The 18,787-nt window shown below is 56.0% G+C and overlaps 1 protein-coding gene across 1 annotated transcript; it reads right to left on the reverse strand.

The window, feature by feature from the left end:
- Nucleotides 1-6,099: 6,099 nt before the first annotated feature.
- Nucleotides 6,100-18,139, reverse strand: GRM6 (glutamate metabotropic receptor 6). Its single transcript, XM_069468314.1, has 10 exons — nucleotides 17,633-18,139; nucleotides 15,119-15,335; nucleotides 14,657-14,792; nucleotides 13,804-13,958; nucleotides 12,684-12,824; nucleotides 12,390-12,590; nucleotides 10,647-10,792; nucleotides 9,935-10,558; nucleotides 7,027-7,338; nucleotides 6,100-6,297 (listed from the first exon to the last, which is right to left on the reverse strand). The coding sequence occupies exons 1-10, from the start codon at nucleotides 18,137-18,139 to the stop codon at nucleotides 6,100-6,102; spliced, it is 2,637 nt and encodes an 878-aa protein (XP_069324415.1).
- Nucleotides 18,140-18,787: the final 648 nt, after the last annotated feature.

Consider the following 18,787-nt stretch of genomic DNA (forward strand, 5'->3'; position numbering starts at 1 on the left):
ATTCCCATATTTCTCAAAGTGATTGTTCATTCTTCTTTATTCTTTTTTTTCTACATTTTTGACTGGGCTAATTCAAAAGCCTTTTCTTCAAGCTCTGAAATTCTTTCTTCTGCTTGGTCTAGTCTGTTGTTACAATTTTCTGCTATATTTTGAAATTCCCTAAATGACTTTCATTTCTTTACATTCTGCCATATCTTTTCTTGTGCTATCTTTCTCTTTAGTGAATTTTTCATTCATGCCCTGAATTAGTTTGTTTGTTTGTTTCTTTGTGTTGGTTTTCAACTTTCACATCTGTCCCATTTATCTTACTTGCCATCCACATTCTGAATTCCATATCTGGCATTTTTACAATCTCCTGTTGGTTGCAGTCTGTTGCTGGAGAACTATTGTGATCCTTTGGGGATGTCAAAATAGCTTTTTTTTCATGTTGCTGGAGTTGTTATGCTGGTTTCTTCTCAGCTGAAACCTCTTCTGTAAGCTTATGACAGATAGGTTTGCGGTGCACCTCTTCTCCTCTGCTGGGAGCTCTCCGACTCATGGAAGAGAAGGAGAGGTCCGGCACACTTGTGTTCCTACTCTGCAAGACTGACCCGGCAGGAGAGAGACGGATGCACTGATATCGTTTAACACTGCTGCTCTCTTGCACCTCACTTCTCACCCTTCCCCTGTGGTTGTCATGGGTGATCTGCATGCTGCAGAGTGAGTGATCGCCCCTCCCAGTTTTGTCAGTGGTGGCATTTGTCCTCTGCAGTGGCTTAAGCACTGCCCTGCCCATGTCCACAGGTGGCAGCGTTTGTTGGCCCACAGCAGCTTGAGCGCTGCCCCCTCTATGTCCGTGGGTGGCAGCGATTGCTGGCCCACGCTGGCTTGAGCGCTGCCCTACTCAGATCCGTGAGCAGCAGTGTTTGGCCCACAGCAGCTTGAGTGATGCCCTGCCTAAGTCTGTGGGTGGTAGCATTTGTCACCCCATAGCAGCCAGAGTATATTATGTAATATACCCTGAAAAGACAAATTTATAAAAGATGTTTCTAAAATATTTTCAACACGGTAGCCAGAGTAGTCCTTTTAATTTGTCAGGCCATCTCATTCCTCTTAAAACCCTCCAATTTAACCCTCCAATGTCTCCTCATCTCACCTAGAATAAAATAAAGTCTATAATTATAATGGCCTACAGGGCCCCACATGATATATATACTCCATTACCTCATGTAATGGTTAGTTTTATGTGTCAACTGGCTAGGCTCTAGTACGCAGTTATTTAATCAAACACTGATCTAGATGTGAAGGTGTTTTGTAGATGTGATTAATCTCTATAATCAGTTGACTTTAAGTAAAGGACATTAACCCCAATAATATGGGTAGGCCTTGTCCAATAAGTTTAAGGCCTTAGGAGAAAAAATGCGTGTGTGTGTGTGTGTGTGTGTGTGTGTGTATTTCCCTCTGGGTTCTGTTTCTCTGCAGAGCCCTCTCTACTTTCCCCATGTTGCCTCCTGCCTTCACCCTGCTCCACCACACCAACCTCCTTGCTGGGTCCTCAAACACACCAGGCAGGCCCCTGCCCCAGGGCCTTGAACTCACCACTCTTCCTGCTGGACCCCCTTCCCCAGACACCCCGTGGCTAACTCCCCATCTCGTTCAGATGAAGCCCACACTGGACTGCTCTTCAGAATTCCAGCTCCCCCGTTCTCCTTACCCTGCTCTGCTATTTTCTTTTGTCCACAGCACTTGTCACCTTCTAACATGGTGTCATTTATTGGCTTGTCTTGTACATTGTTTATTGTTTGTCTCTAGGATGTAAATCCCATGAAGGAAGTGGTCCTTGTCTATCTTGTCCACCAATGCATCCCAGAGTCAGCGCCCAAGGATACCTGTGGGACCGATCATGAATGAGCAGTCTGGGGGCCAGTGAGTAGGTGCCCAGGGGTGGGAGAAGGGGCCTAGGATTTATCAGCTGTGGGGCCGGGTTAATGGGTGGTGCCTGCATGGGCACTGATTGGCAGGACTGGAGGTCAGTGGTGGGCACATTAGGAGAGTGATTGGGGCATCTCTGTAGGGGTCATTAAGGAGGCTCTGGCTTCAGTGGCTGCAGGAGAAATGCATTATCTTGCCCAGGGTCACCCACCTAGTGAGTGGCAGAGCCGCAGTTGGTCTCGAGAAGTCTTAACCACGACACAGTGTGACTTCAAGACATGAAAGCTGACTTAAGGAAGTAGCAGCAAGACAAGGTCTGTGGGCCCTGGAAAATTTCCTGGTCTGGCAAATAAGAACGGGAAAGGTAATGTAGAAGCTGACACTGCAGGTAAGTTCAGTATTCGAACGGTCTGGCAGAATAACCTGATGGTACGTATTCTGACAGATTATAGCAACGCACAGAGCCTGTGGCCATGGTCCTCCAGACTGTTACCCGTCCCGCTGTTTCTGCTACCAGGTAAATGTGAGAATGAATCACACCCAGATGGAGTTGCTGGGAGAGACCTGGGACCACAGCAATGGGGTCACAGCAATGTGGTGCCATGGAATGATGATTTTTATATTGACGTGTAGGATGGACAAGAGGGAAAAGATATAAGAAACAGTTAGACTAGTTAGTATTCTGCAGTAATAATTGCTATAGACTAGTTAGTATTCTGCAGTAGTCATTGCTATAGACTGAATCTTTGTGTCACCCCAAAATTCACACGTTGAAATCCTAATCCCTACTGTGGTGGTATTTGGAGGTGGAGCCTTTGGGAGGTGATCAGGTCATGAGGGTGGAGTCTTCATGAGTTGGATGAGTGCCCTTATCAACGAGACCCCAGAGAGCACCCTTGGCCCTTCTGCCATGTTAGGACACAGACAGAAGGTGCCATCTATGGATCAGGAAGCAGCCCTCACCAGACACCAAATCTGCCAACGCCTTGACCTTGGCCTTTCCAGCCACTAGAATTGTGAGAAATAAATGTCTGTTGTTGATCAGCCCCCCAGACTATGATATTCTGTTCCAACAGCCCACACAGAAGGAGGTGGTGATCCACAAGTGGAGTGATGAGGCCTAACGTTCCCGAGGCAGCCCGTTCACTAGTCTGCCCCTCCGCATCCAGGGCTGCCTGTTCCCTCCCATTCCCCCCCTCCCCGTCTCTCCCCATCAGACCCTTGTTCCTTCTTGGTCCCTGCCCCTCACGTTCTTTACCCTTTTCTCATAGGATCAAAGGTCATCTTCAAAACTCCCAAAACTGCTTACAGCTCTCCTCTCTGTCCACACGACAGCAGTTCCCCTCAAACCCCAAGAGATGGAAAGTATTTATACCTTGGAATTTTTCATATTTAGAAGCAAAGGTATAAATATGTCAAAGAGTACTTCTGAAGCAGTTTAATTCTATAAAATGATAGAAGGATTCACTTGGAATTGTGCATTTTATTCCATTTTTGAGGGAGTCTTATGAACCACTAGCTGTATAAAGAAGCAACGGAAGACCCACGTCAAACTTTAGAGAGAAGCTGCATTTGCGTAACAAGAAGTAACTAACTAAAGTGAGAGGCAATAATTGTAATAAATTAGGGAGAAATTTCCAAAGGCAAAAAATATAATAAACATGACAAAGCTGTAATAAATGTGTCAGAAGGTTCACACTGGTGAGAAAGCATAAAAATATAATTAATATACAAATCCCTCCTACACAAATCTCAACACATCACACCACCGGTGACACGGCCTTAGGAACAGGTGGGGAAAGCTTATATAGAAATGTAATCTTATTATTTTTTTAGAGAACTAAAACTGGAGAGAAAAATTGTAATAAATGTGAAATAAGCCTCCAACCTAGAACTCCATTTTCACTGGAACATATAATTCATACTAAAGAGAAATAATTCAAGGGCAATGAGAGAGACAGCTTTAGGTATAGTTCAGCTCTTATTCAACCATGCTGGCAAAATGTCTTATAAATTCCACAAATTTGAAAAGAAACAAAAATTTTATTCAAGGGTTGAAACAAATTGATTGAACATCAAAGAATTCAAAACTATGCATGCAAAAAAATGAGAAAACCTTTAGGGAGATGTCAATCTCCCCTGAACACCAAGGAAATGACGAAAGGGAGCAATCACATGTAGACACTGAATGTGGAAAATCCCTTTTGTAGAAGTCAGAACTTTGTACTCATCAGCGAATTCAGAAAGGGGAGAACCCTCATGAATGTACTAAATACGACGGTAACACCTTTAGTAACAGAGGATGTCCCACCATGCACAAGATGGTTCACGTTGTGGAGAAAACCTGCAAGTGAACTGAATGTGAGAAATCCCGTAAGAGGAAGCTGGAACTCACTGTGCATCAGTTAATTCCCATCAGACAGACAGGAATGAATGTGGGAAGTGTGTGGAAGTCTTCCATGGAGTCAGAAACCTCATGCCTGGGAGATATACTCTAAATGCAATCAGTGTGGAAATGCCTTTACTAAGAAACCATTCTAACTCTCAGTCAGAGTTCAGAGTAGGGAAAATCACACAATGTTTAAAAAAATGTGGAAAAGTTTTCAACTAGAAGTCAAAACTCATTGCACATCAGAGAATTCATACTGGGAGAAACACTAAGAAAACAGTAAATGCAGAGAAACCTTCATTTTGGAGGTCAGAGTTCACTGACTCTCAAACAGTTCCTACAGGAGAAGAACCCCATAAAAGCACTCATGTGGAAAGCCTTCAGCAAGAAAACACACCTCATTACACATCAAAGAACCCACAGAGGAGAGAAGCCCTATGAACCAGTGAAGTTTAGAATGCATTCAGCAATAAATGAAACTTCATAATTCACACTGTGGAGAAACCCTAGGAATGCAACAAATGTGTGAAGGAGAATCTGTAGTACACCAAAAATGCTTTCCTGAGAAGCCCTATGAATTTAAAAACTGTGGAAACACCTAGTGCCAAGGTCAAAACTTACTGTGCACCAAAGAATCTATCTCGCCGAGAGTCTCTGTGTTGTATAAAGTGCAGTGCACCCTCAAAATTACTTCCAGACATTATATAACAGGGAATTTATACTGATTTTAAAAAGCAATCAATTTAACAAATTTAAATTCTACCCCAGGGAAACAAAATTCCAAAAGTCAAACCACACTTTTTGTAAAAAAGATTAGTGACAAAGAATGTCCGTGCATCTGTAGTCCAAATGTCTTCCTCCTCTGCCTCACTCCTTTCAAAGGGGACTTCCCAGTAAATACGGGGAACAAAAAGTTCTTATAGTCACCCTAAGTTATCCGCTTGGAACTAATCCTCACCATGGATACCACTGTCTCTGTCACTGCTCCCAACGTAGGGCTCCTGAACACAACCTCCCACAGGCGTCACAGGGCGGTAAATGCCACCGTGTGCCTTTATTCTCCCAGCACTGACACCACACAGGTGTATCCGAGTTTCTAAAGGTTTGAGAGTAACGGAAGGGAGGGCACACGGGGAAGGAAAGGTCCCCAATCCCAGGGGAGAAGACGGCGGTGTGAGGACCTCATGGGGGCACAGCCCAGCTCTGGGCTCACTCTCCGGCCGCTGCTGGCCCTCTCTGCCCAGAGGGATCTCGCCCAGGTCTGTCCCTCTGTGCCAGCACAACCCTGCCCCGCCCCCGAGCCACGTTAGTCCGGAATGTAAACCCACACGTCTCCTCTTGCTGAGACAAAGAGGAGTCTCCTCCTCGACTCCAACCCTGTGTTTCATTCTGGGGTCTCCCGGTTCCTGCACGCTGCCCGCTCTCCAGGTGACAGTGGTCAATCAAGGGACGGAACTCTCACTCACACCAGGCTGACCCGGGGCTTCATCTCGATCATTAAACTTCAGACCAGAGGCAGCTGTGCCTCTCCAGAGGTGGCAGAGCCCTCTCGGTGCCTGTTTCCCACCGCGGGCAGCAAGTCTGGCCTGCAGGGGGAGTGTGGTCCGACATGTAGGGAAGGGGGAGCGATGTGCGGCTGGGCCCAGTGCCCTGGGAAGGCCAGCCCTGTCCGCGCGTGGTCTCCATGGCCTCCCTGCCCTGACTGCTGCCGGTGGACCTGGAGGGTCCTTCCACCGTGCAGTGAGGGGAAGAAAAGAAACGAGGAGAGGGAGCAGCCAGTCCCATTCCTGCCCCGCCTGCTACTTGGGGTCCTCTGCGCCCTCGCCCTTCGCAGGGGCCACCACCGTGGAGGTTGTCTTGAGGCTCCGCTTCCGCTTTTGCACGTTCTGCTCCGGATGGAACAGGATGACGTAGGTTTTGGGTACGTAGAGCATGCCAAGGGACACCGATGCACTCAGGCTCAAGGACACAGTCAGTGTGGTTGTTTGGATGTAGATCTAAGCCGTGGAGAGGGGACGGGGCGGGGGGACTCAAGCCCTGTTCTCTCCCTCTCCCACCCCCACGTGTCCCTTGCCTCACAGACTGGAGGCAAATGGGAACAAGCGCTCAGAAAAGGACACCAGCCTGAGCAAAGGCCTGGAGGCACGAGGAGCTGGCAGGCGCCACGGGCTCTGGTGTGGGCAGGAAGGAAAGTGAGTGACAAGTAGCCAGGGAAGCGGGCGCTAATCCTCACCATGGATACAACTGGGGAAGTGGTCCCTGTGTCTGAAAGGGGCTACGGCATGTTAATGAGCAAATGAGCCTGTTTTCAAACATGCAGATGATGAATGAACAGAGACTGAATGAAGGAGCGAATGGACAAACGAGCGAAGGCACAGGGGACTGCACAAGTGTTCGCGCACACCCCGCACGGGACCGCGGATCCACGGGTTAGCAGTGTAAAGTACGTGAGAAAGTCAAATTTAAAAAAGCAAGCAGAGTGGACGTTAGGAAGAGTGGCTGGAAGAGCGGATGAACAGAGAATGACTGGATGAACAAGCAGGGGCATCGCGGATGAACAAAAGTGTGAACAAGTGTTTAAGGACACAAATGAACCAACCAACCAAGCAACCATTCAAATAATCAAGCATGCCAATGGGTGGCCCTGGCTCTTGGAGCAATCGAGCCTTTCAATGGATAGGCAGGAAGCAACCCGGGTAGCAAGACCTACTGGAGACCCTAGTTACCTTTTCGGCTGACTGGGCAGTGCCGAAGAAGATGGGCACAAAGGCCAGCCAGATGATGCAGGTGGTGTACATGGTGAAGCCAATGGGCTTGGCCTCATTGAAGGTCTCGGGCACGCCGCGGGCCTTGATGGCGTACACGGTGCACGTGACCATAAGCAGGAGGCTGTAACCCAGGCAGCCGATCAGGGACAGATCCGACATGTCACACTTGAGCACCCCTCTGGCCTGCTCCGGGTCCACTGTGCGCTGCTCTTCGTAGTCGATGACGCTGTGTGGGGGCTTGGCCCCCAGCCACGCTATCACTCCCACCACCTGCAGGAGCCAACGCTGCGTCAGAGACATGGCCCCTTCCAGGGATGAGCCCATCCTGGGCCCCCACCAAGGTCTCTGGCAGGTTAGGGTCCCCTGGGGCCTCTCAACCTGCTGAGCAGGACGCTCCGGCCTGAGAGACACTGTGAAGAGAGGAGAGCAGGGCAGGAGGGGCCACCTGGGCAAAGGCCTGTGATCCGGCAGGTGGGGAGAGGGGCTGCCTCGGGGGTGGGGGGCTGTTGGCAGCATCAGGGCGGGTTGGGTAAGGGGCAACTCTATGTCCTCTTCCTGTATGTTAACCATCACCAACCCCATCTACTGAGCTCCTTCAAGGTATGGTGGCTGCAGGTGGAAGCTCTGGAATCGTGGCCCTAAACACATCATCCCTCTGGCCTCTGTTTCTCCATCTACAGAATGGAAACCTTCACATTCTGTGGCAAGGACACAATGCTGTCTTGGGAGAGTAGCTGGTACAGGTGCCACTAAACAGGGCCAGGCCCAGAGTGATGTATGCTCCTCACAACGCCCAGGTAGGCACTATCATCTCCCTCCTGTAGATGTGAAAACACTAGTTTGATCACGTCTAGCAACACAGCAAACCCAGTTTCCGAGGACCCCCTTCCTTCTCCAAATCCAGAGAATTGTTGAACTAAATAAAATGAAGTATGTGTGAATATATCACAGGTGACAGGCAAGAGAAACAAGGAGGCACCCAGTGGAGAGTGGGAAGAACGTGCGCTGAGGCTGGGTGGCCCAGGCACTACCAGAGTCAAAACGGGCCTCGACAGGGAGGAGATGCAGTTTCAGTTCCCTCATAGTGACGGAGACCAGACCTTGAGCCAAGGGAAGCCGAGGAGCAGGAACTAAGACGCTTGCACAAAGGTAGACCCTGGAAGGGCTGCCCCATACATGCATGCAGGTTGTTCACTGTGTAAGAGCGCCTGATCAGAGGAGCAGATGGGGCCGAATCTGGCCAGCACGCCAGTGCCATGCTGTGCGCGGAGCAGGGCTGTGTGGTCCTGCAGGAAGGGAGGCTTTGTAATATTCTGTCCACCCAGAAGGAGCACCTTTGTGACTCTGCCACAGGCAGCGGATCCATGAACTAGGGACTAACAAAATAAAACCCCACCCACTGTCCAGGAAGGCAGCATGGAAACTCCTGTTGGAACAAGGCTCTAGCTGGGGAGGGACAGTCACTGATGAGGACGAGAACCCAGGCCTGTGATGCGCAGCAGCAGCACCAACACGCGCCCCCAGCAGGTCTGCAACACATGTGGCTGACAAGGACCGCACGTGCGTACACGCCACAGACTCCAACCACGTGACAGAGAATGAGCAAAGGAGGGGCAAGTGGATCCAGGACAGGCAATCCCCAGGCCCAGGCGCACAGGGATTGACTGCAGGCAAATTACAGCAACAGTGAGACGCCATTTCCCATTATCACGATGTGGTCATCATAGAAAAATGCCCGGGGAGGTTGGAGGTTTGCCTTTTCGTAAGCTCCGTGGCGTCTGGAAGGGAGGGTGTGTGTAGCGCGGGGAGAGCACGGGGTGGCGCTGGAGACGGGAGCCCCGTGAGGGCGCCTCGAATGTGGTCTGAGCCCCTCCCCCAGTGTGTGGCGAGCCACAGAGTGCTTTAGGGAGGGGAGTGGCGGCACCTTCCTAGGACACACCACGCACACGAGGTTCTGGGCCTGACCGGGGATGCTCGGGCCCTGTCGTCTGGAGGAGGACGGCAGAGCCCTTCCGTCCGAGAGCGGCGCCAGCCCTGCCTGGACGCGTGTGTGCAGGGCCGGGTGTGCGGAGTGCTCTCCTGGGGTGGGAGGGCGCCACCCTCCGCCTGGCCCTGAGAATCGGCTGGTCCGCAATGTCACGCTCAGTCACCCTCCCCGTGCCATCTGTCTCTCAGCGCCCTTGGCACAGAAAACCCCCAGGCTCCCCGCTCCCGGGGAGTCTCCAAGGCGGTAATACTGCTGTCTGAGGGAAACCCCAAGCAGCTCCATTTCTGATGCACGCCACGCCACGCCACGCCAGGTCATGCCACGCCACTCCAGGTCACGCCACGCCACGCCAGGTCACGCCACGCCAGGCCACGGCACGCCACGGCACGCCACGCCACGTCACGCCACGCCACGCCACGCCATGCCGACGTGCAGTGGAAGTGGATGCTCTGCGCCACAGGAAAATACTGGGCCCTGTGCCTCTCACCCCCGTCCCCCAGTCCTCGCGGAAACAGAGGAACACAGGCAGAGGTCTCTGTCCTCCCCGCGTGTGGGCCGGCTTGTGGACACGCGTGTCCGGCTTATGAGAATAGCTTCCGTGTGGGACAGAAAGCCAGCGGGGTGCCCACGCCCCCACCTCACCGCCCCGTTCTCCTTCGCGGTCTGCAGGGGAACTGCTGCTCCTGAACGAGTCCTTGCGTCACCGGAGACAGCAGGGCTCTATCGCCTGTGGCTGGTTTTTTATTTTACCACATGAGCCAAAGTAGAAAAAAGCAACTGTAGAAATAGCACTTTTCTGATTTAAAGTGGAGAACAGCGCCCCTGGCTGCCCCCCGGCCCCAGGCGGCCACCCTGGCCCCTCGGAACCCAAGGACCCACCTGCAGGGAGGTGAGGCTGAAGGTGATGACCAGCTGCGACGTAGGGCTGATGAAGGGCGGGGGCGTGACGGAGCGCTTGCCCTGCTCGAAGATGCGGTAGATGCGGTTGGTCTTGGTCAGCAGGGCAGAGTAGCTGAGGGTGGTGCCCAGGCCCAGGAAGAGCCTGCGGGCGGCGCAGACCGCGTCCCCGGGCTCCGCCACCATGAGGAAGGTGATGGCGTAGATGAGAAAGATGCCGGTGAGGAGCACGTAGCTGAGCTCACGGCCAGAGGCCCGGACGATGGGTGTGTTGTTGTGCCGCACAAAGGTGGCCACCACCGTGGTGGTGGCCATGATGCCCAGGACGGCCAGGAGGAGCGGCGGGGCCGCCCAGGGGGAGGACCAGGTCAGGCGGACCACAGGCGTGGGGCGGCAGCCGGTGTGGTTGGGCGTGGGCCTCATGTCCCCAGGACAGGCCTCGCAGGTGAACTCGTCCACCTGGAAGCGGTACCCGTCGCAGGCCTCGCAGTGCCAACAGCAGGGGACGCCCTTCACCATCTTCTTCCGCTCACCTGGCCCACAGGGGAGGCTGCACTGCGACGAGGGTACCTCGTGGGAGTCGCCTGACCACTGCAGGGCTTCCACCTGGGACACATGAAACGCAGGCTGGTGACCTCTGCCCCCAGGGATCGTGGCCCGCCCCCCACACCTGGGGCTCAGTCTGTGCACTCACGTCCAGTCTGAGGGCCTCTGCCCACTGGCCCACCGCCTGGTACCCGCCACTGCTGGCACTGCCGTTGGTGGCCTGGTACTGGAAGATGTCGTACCGCCCAGGTGCATCTCCGTTCTCATTGAACATCACGGGGGTCCCCGCGCTGCCTGGAGGGAGAGCCTGTCATCCCCAGCTCGTTCTCTGGCCCATCAGAGCCAGCCTCCTGGGGAGGCCCCACGGACCAGCCAGGAGACAGGGAAAGCCTAACAGGCCGGGAGGGGACAGCCCAAGCCACGGTGAGTCACCGCTGCGCACGCACCGGGACGGCTCCTACCAAAGCCAAGTAACAAGTGCTGGCGGCGTGTGGAGAGACTGGAGCCCGCGAGTACTGCCGGTGGGAATGCAGAACGGTGCGGCTGCTACGGGACAGCGTGGCAGTTCCTCAGAAAATCAAGCACAGGGTCACCGTGCTTCAGCAGTCCCCTCCTGGGTACACACCCGGAAGAACTGGAAGCACCGTCTCACAGAGACATTTGTACACGGCAGCCCTGCGCACGTTGGCCACAGATGAGAGCAGCCCCAGTGCCCACCGGCGGGTGACAGAGAAACACAGTGTGGCACATGCGTGTGGTGGAGCATCATTCACCCTTAAAAGAAGGAAATCCTGTCACGCGCTACAACATGGATGAACCTGAGAACATCACGCTAAGTGAAATAAACCAGTCACAAAGGAACAAACACGGATCCCACTCATAGGCGGTACCTAGAGCGGTCACACTCGGACAGAAAGTGGATGGTGCGTGCAGGGCCGGGGGACGGTGGTGGTCAGCGGGGGTGGGGCTGTGGCTCTGCAAGATGAAAAGAGCCCCGGAGGTGGACGGTGGTGGTGGTCGCACATTATCAATGTACTGGATCCCACCGAACTGTGCTTTCCAAGTGGTTATGATGGTAAATGTTATGCTCATGTGTGTTTTACCACAATTAAAAAAGAAAAAAGAAAGTTTCACCATCCAGGCCAGGGGACGGGTTCAGACTTGGACCGAGGCCTGCGTGACGGCACGCAATGGTCGCCAGTCTGAACAGTCAGCTTTATTCTCTTAGCAGCTTGTCCTGCCAGCTTATGGGGCTGGTCTGGGTAGTATCCAGCTGAATTAATTAGCAGGGAGCATGGCAGAGAGAAAATGGTCAATAAATATTTGGTGGAAGAATAGAGATTTTAATTTGATGAAGGATATTAGTTGAACAAAAGCGTATCTCTCCCACAAACCATGGGCATAGCTTGAGTCTCTTTCTCTTCAGAAGACAAGAGTTTGAGCCAGGCCCTGTGCTGGTACCTGGGGACACGTCAGAGTCATGCCTTGTGCCTACTGCATGACAGAGTGGGCAGTGTGTCCCCAGGTAGGCCCCCGGTGCCGTCTTAACTGTGCCCCACCCCCACCCAGAGTCCCGATGCCCCTCGGCGCTGTGCAGGGGAGAGGAGAGTTGTGTGGGACCCACGCACGGTTCCAGGCACAAGGGATTACAGACAAGTTCCGCAACGTCTGAAATCTGCAGATCGGGACAGGATGCTGAAGCCCAGGGAGGGAGGAGTGTTAAAAAGTGAGGACCAGAAGTTGGCTCAAGTCTCCAGCAGTCGGCCTCAGATGCCCCTGCCAGACCATTCTGCCTCTCCCACCCCTTCCATCCTGAGTCATGCCAGACCCCACAGAGAAACCCACCCACCGACTTCCCCTCGCTGCCGTAGGTGCACAGACATCCACTCACCATTGAAGCGCACGGCTCGAATATACTGCAGCAGCGTCCGCCCATCAGTGGGCTCCATCGCTGGGCACAGGCCCGTGTGGCCGGGGCAGAGGGCCTGGTGCATGCTGTGGAGGGCGTGGGCAATGGCGTACACAGCATCGATCACAAACTGCACCTTGCCCTCCTGCTCGTAGGTAGAGTCCCGGCCGATGCGTTCCTCGCCTGCCCTAGGGATGCCCAGAGGAAGTGTGCCTGGCCCCTATGCGCCCAGCCTGGGCTCCCGCCTTCTCCCTCCCCACCCTGGGCAGCTCTCACCTGTGCACTTGCGGGTGGAACCGTCTGACGGGGCACCTGAGCCGGTCAGCTTGCAGTTAAAATTCTCTTCCCAGAACTCGGCAAACCAAATGTTCCTGCGGTTGTTCTCCAGGGAACGCGTCATGAAGTACTGGTCAAATCCTAAGGAGGGAAGGAAGGAGAGAGGGTGGTGACCATCTGAGCCAGCCATGGTTCTCCGGTGCCCCTTTGCCACTTGCCCACTTTGCAGCTAGGAGTGGCCATGTGACCAAGTTCTGGCTGGTGAATTCAAAGCCAGCTGGGGGCTCCAGAGTAGAATTTGCATCCCGGTGCAAACTCAGAGCCTCACCACTTGAAAGACTTTTATCCCTGTTTCTTCTTTGCTGGTTAGGATGTTGCTGTGAAGATGTAACATGTGGAGCTCCAGCAGCCATATTGTGAATAAGAGGCCACAGCACAGAGACACGAAGCAACCCCAGAGAACGTGGAACAGAAGAATGGACAGAGCCCAGGGCTTTCAGAACATCCCTGACTGACTGTCTCACACCTGAAGTCACCTCCTTTCAGACCTCTTGTGATGAAATGCCAGTATTGCTAAAACCACTCTCAGTCCAGTTTGTCACTTGCAACTAAATGCATTCTAATAGAAAGAAAGGGTGTGACAGTATGTACCCCCAAAAGCCTGGAAGTCCCTGGGAATTAGGGGTCAGCCTTTACAAGGGTCTGGGCTTCATTAAATAACCCCGAAACATGTCACCAAGGCGTCTTCGGCTCAGCCCTAGGGGAAATGAGCAATGCTACAGTAGAGTGAAGTCCCCGCGGGAGTCATCCAGACCTTCATGGATGGGACTGGGAGGGGGAGACTCATCACTGACCAGCAGGGCGGTGTGTCCCACATCCTTGCTTTCTCTTCCTCCCACCCTCACCCTCACATTAGAGTGCCTTTGGTAGGACCAGAAATACCAGCACTAAATTAAAAACCAAAAACTAAGAATCCTTCATCCTGTACAGTGAGTGCGCCTTTCCTCATCCACCGCCTCATTCAAATACCATCTGGAAGGCCGTAGCCACAGATCTAGGAACCCCAGAAGGGGCCTGGATCACGGTACCAAGTACACAGGTGCGGAAAATGAGCACCCACCATCGATGGAGGCCCTCTTGGGCAGGATGGTGATGGCCCCCGCGGCCACGTCCTCCAGGCTCAGGATGGGCGAGGTCTTGGCTCCCCAGCTGTCTGAGCCGACCCACAGGAAGTGTCCCGTCAAGTTGGCCTGGCGTGCTGCCTCCAGGACGCGCCTGGTGGGGGCCGGGCTGGGGTGAGTGAAGGCCTGGGGTCTTCCTCCAGCTCAGCCCTGGGGTCTTCCTCCAGCTCAGCCCTGGGGTCTTCCTCCAGCTCAGCCCTGGGGTCTTCCTCCAGCTCAGCCCTGGGAGCCCCGTTCGTTACCTGCCTGCCCCACTCTGCATCACTCGCCTGATCCTCCTTCCTCAGTGACAAGGACAGCAGGGGTTTAAGGCACTCTCCCTGGGTTTCCCTCCGCCCCAGCTCTGCCCACTGCTCCGCCCACAGTAACCCACTCCACCCTGGCCCCCACAGGGGTTCCTTAGGGCAAAACCCAGGCGGTCAGAAGGCAGCCCCGCCCCTCGCTCCTCCCCCAGTGCCACACCTGACCCCAGGGTAGAGGGAGAGCCCCCCAGCTCCCGGCCCCTTAGTGGCCTCTATACTGCCCCTGGGGCGCCTTCCCCCGGCTCCTTTACACACTCAGATCCACCCACAGGTCTCGCCCCGGCTGTGAACTGCAAAGACCGCAGTTTCCAGGGCTAGGCTTGGAGCATCCCTACCCAGACCAGGCCTGCTCATCACTGGGGCACCAGACCCAGGGCGGCAGGAAAGTGGTGGGGAGGAGGTAAGGGGAAAGGGAGGGTGGGCCTGGCCGGGGCAGGCCCCTCAGGGAGAGCCTCCAAAGAACACGTGATTGAATGTGCCACCGTCCCACCTGATGTCATCCTCGTTGGCAAAGATGATGATGCCCCGGGCGTTGGGTGTCTCCATGAGTCTCCTGATGACCTTGTTGAATTCTCCCGGCTTCGGCTCCCTGGGAATCTTGATGGACTGGGCAATACACACCCCCCCTGGGTGTCGGGGATGCCAAAGTCAGCTCTTGTCCCACCTGCCCACACACCCACCTGGCCACCACTGCACACGACTGTGTAGCACAGCTGAGGGGTCCGGAGGGGTGAAATCTAACCTGGGTCCCCCTGCCAGGCCACAAGGAAGGTGCTGAGTCCTCCAAAGGAGAGGGACATCTGCCCACATAGAACACCATCCAGGCCCACCACGGCCCTGAGGCCCACCGTGGACCCACACCCCCATCTCTTGGCTTCGGCCCCACTGACAGCCGCTGGCTCCCACCTCTGTAGGCTCCTTGATGTCTTAGGGCCCCCAGCCCCCAGCTCACCAGCCTCACGGGAGATTTGCACAAAGGCCTCAACCCCACTCTCGCCATAGTTGCCCTCTGAGGCCAGCGTGGACACGTAGTTCCATCCCAGTGCCCGCACGATGTCCACCATGGCCTGGGCCTGGTAGGAGTCTGGCGGCACCACCCGAGAGAAGAAGTCGTAGCGTGTGGAGTCGCTGAGCTCTGGGGCTGTGGAGGCGTAGCTGATCTGGGGTATCTGCAGGCAGGAAGGACACCTGGGTTGTGGATGGAGGGTCAGTACTCCAGGGAGAGAGGGCAATGGGGACCCAGGACGTGGATGGGACACAGAAGGTTTGGGGTAGGGAGCTGGGGGCCAGACCCGGGACGAAGATGGGGCATCAAAGGTTCGGGGTGGGGACCTGGGCACCAGCTGGGGCAGCCAACAACAGGGAGAGGCCGGAAAAGGTCTGCATGTGTGCGTGGGTCTGGGAATTTTGTGAGTATGAGCGGGGAGAGGGCAGGACCAGCATTGATAGCTGTGCAAGCTGGGTCCTGAGCAAGGGCCCCCCAGCAAAGGGCTTGCAGCCAATCCACGTGCGTCTGGCTGGGGAAAGGGCGTCCTTGTGAGCCCAGAGGAAAGCACATTTTCCTAATTCACACCAAGGGGTGGCTGGCGGAGGGGGAGCGGCCCTGGGAGGATCAGAGCAGACGGGCAGCTGGAGTGGGTGTTTGATTTAAGGCTGTGCTGGCCTAACAGAAGGGCTTGTTGGAAACTGGGTTTTCTGTGTGTATTAGGAGCGATTACAGCAGAGATTATGGCACTGGCGGGGACATGGGCAAGTGGGAAGGAGCGGAGCTGCGGCAGAGGGCTGAGAACACCCGAGGAGGTGCTGGGGGCAGAGCCCCGGTCGGGGCGGGTGTGAAGGCCGGAGAGGCCGGCCTAGGCTAGGGCTGTGAGAAGCAGGACAGAAAGGAAGTGTGGAGTGTGCGGGCAGTATGGAAAAGACGACGGTGAGAATGACAGGGCGAGAGAAAGACAGAGGGAAGGAGGGAGAAGGGAAGAGAGTGAGAAATGAAAATAAAGACCAAGAAAGAGGGCAACGGAGAAGAGAGCAGAGAAAGGCCCGGGGCCCAGTTCACTGCACGACTGACTGACGCTGTGGGTCCCTGAGCCTCATCACGCTCCAGTTCCTCTTCAGAGCGACCTTCCCCCGCAGGCTGAACCTCCTTAGGGAAGTTAATTTAAAATGCCTGAGATCACAGGGCTGTGGCTAGGAAATGAACTCCCGGTTTCTTTAGACCAGGAATTGCAAAACGGCCCCCAGAGAGCCACAGCTGGTCCCGGGTTGTGTCTTGTGTGTAGTGTTTTAATTTTTTTTTTTATCTTTGAACTCGTAGCCAGTGTCTGAAAATAGAGAGTTGCAGTGCAGCCTCAGTCTCAGGGCCTGGACTCCAGGGGTCCTGCTTCCCTCAGCGCAGTCCCCACCCGCCCTGAGGGCCCCGGGGTTTGCAATCTCTGCACTCAACCTAGAGGCCAGAGAAACTAGAGCTCCAGGCAGGGAGGGGACAGACACAGGCAGGGAAAGGCCACAGGGCAGCCACACAGCCTTTCTGGTCGCCAAACTGAAGGTGTGTCTGTGTGCGCCACACCAACACTGCCATCCAGAGGAAACGGGGTGGGGACTTCAGGGTATGCAGCTGACAGAGGGGTCTGAAGCTGCTCTTGGGAGAAGGGGAGAAACCCGGGAACAGGAAAGCCCTCCTCCAGGCGAATGGAAGCAAAGGCTTCCTCCCAAGTCACGGAGACTCCCTGATCCACAGAACCCCAGCGACACTGCCCCACAGCCCCCAGTGAACGACCACGACAGAGAACCCCAGACTGTGATACCCAAGGCCCTCATCCCTGATTCCCCAGTCACTGCCCCTGGGACTGCAGGGAACACACTGCCCCTCACCGAGGACCGCCGCCTGGAGAAGCGCACAGCCAAGTGAGGGCGCCGCGCCAGGGCATGGCACCGGGGACGCGCACTCAAGAAAGCAAAGCCCACTGTCCCCTTTCAGAGGCCCCTCAAGGGAGGTTTCAGGCAGGATTTTAAAAACGAATTTAAATGTTCAACAAGGAGGAGAGAAGTACTAGAATTTTCAGACCTATCCACCTCCCTCCCCGCCAGCAGCTCGGGGCAGTCCCCCCCACTCCCCGTTCAAGCCCAGGGGGCAGGAGCACCCCCAGGGTCGTACAGGGCGTGCCCAGAACAAGGACACCTGAGCAGGCGGGCAAATGGGGGCCGCAGTCCAGGCTGCCTCCTCTAGCCAACCTGGCCCCGAGGCGCCCTTGTCAGCCCCTGACTCGCACCCAGGGGCTGGCCCTGCGGGCGGGAGGGCAGATGAGGGGCCATGGAGGCGGCAGGGGGCGATCTGATCCCGGCCTCCGTCTGGCCCGGTGTTGTGTGACTTAGAGTATGAAAGCAGGGCCTCTTCCAGAAGACATCGGCCACCCCAAGGGCGAGGGCGGGAGGGACACGCCGGAAAGCGAAGCTGCCCCGCGGCCCTCACCGCAAACAAGCGCAGCACGTTGGCGACCATGATGGAGACGGAGCTGGCCGAGGCGCCCACGACGGCCACGACGCGCTCGGGGGGCGCGGCGCGCAGAGGGGGGACGCCCCCGGGGCAGCGCACGCCCACTTCGTCGCCGTCGCCGCGGCCGCGGATCAGCGCCTGCACGAAGCTCAGCGCCTGCTCCAGCGCGTACGTGTCCCGCGAGCAGGTGTCCAGCAGCCGCGCGCCCAGGCGCACGCCGGGCAGCAGCGCGGGGTCGGCGTTGACGCGGTCCAGCGCGTACAGCATGGCCTCGAGCCGGTGCACGCCCTGCTCCTTCTTCAGCGGCCCGCACGCCCGGCCCGCCGCGCCGCGCGCGTGCACCGGGAACAGGCCGCCCAGCGTGAGGCCGCCCGCCAGGCGCACCGAGCCCGCGGCGCGCGCCAGGCCCGCCTGCGCCAGCCACGCCAGCGGCGGCAGCAGCGCCAGCAGCAGCGGCTCGCGGGCACGCCGGGGCCGCGCCATGGCTCGCGGGCTGCGGGAGGGCGACAGACGGCGGCGAGCGCTCGCTGGCACGCTCCGAGCGCGGGAACGAGGCGCGGGGGCCCCGTCTCCACCCCGGCCCTGCCCCGACAGCCCCGGGCCCTCTTCCTCCGGTGCCGCCCCGGCGCACACCCAGGCGCCCTCTGGAGCCGCAGTCACCTGTGCAGCCGCCGTTGGTCCAGGGCGAGTCTGTGACAGATGCCGACGGCCCTGAGCCAGAGGGGATTTAAGGATTCTGGGGAGGGATGAGCGGCCGCCCCGAGGGCGGAGACCCCTCCTGAGCGCGAGGGCGGCGGCGGCGCGGTTCTGCTCACCTCCTTCCCCTCCCTCTCTTCCTGATGTCCTGTCTGTAGCTTGCGTCGCAGCCAGACCCTCTCTGATCGATCTCTGCCTTACTCTGTCTCTGGGTCTCCTACCTGTTGCTCTCTCTATCCTGTCCCTCCTCTTCTCGTAGCCGTCTTGTCTTCCTACCTCTGTCTCTCCCTCCCTCCCTCTCTCTGCCCCTTGCCCTTCTTCTGTCCGGCCCTCTCTTTCCTGGCCACCAGCCCTCTTGACTCCAGCGGCCCAAGGTACTCCCCGACCTTCTCGTTGCAAAACCCCAGGTAGACGCGTGGGCGGAGGGGACGGGAG

The sequence above is a fragment of the Eulemur rufifrons genome, chromosome 5 (assembly GCF_041146395.1).
Source record: "Eulemur rufifrons isolate Redbay chromosome 5, OSU_ERuf_1, whole genome shotgun sequence".
Classification (NCBI taxonomy): domain Eukaryota; kingdom Metazoa; phylum Chordata; class Mammalia; order Primates; family Lemuridae; genus Eulemur; species Eulemur rufifrons.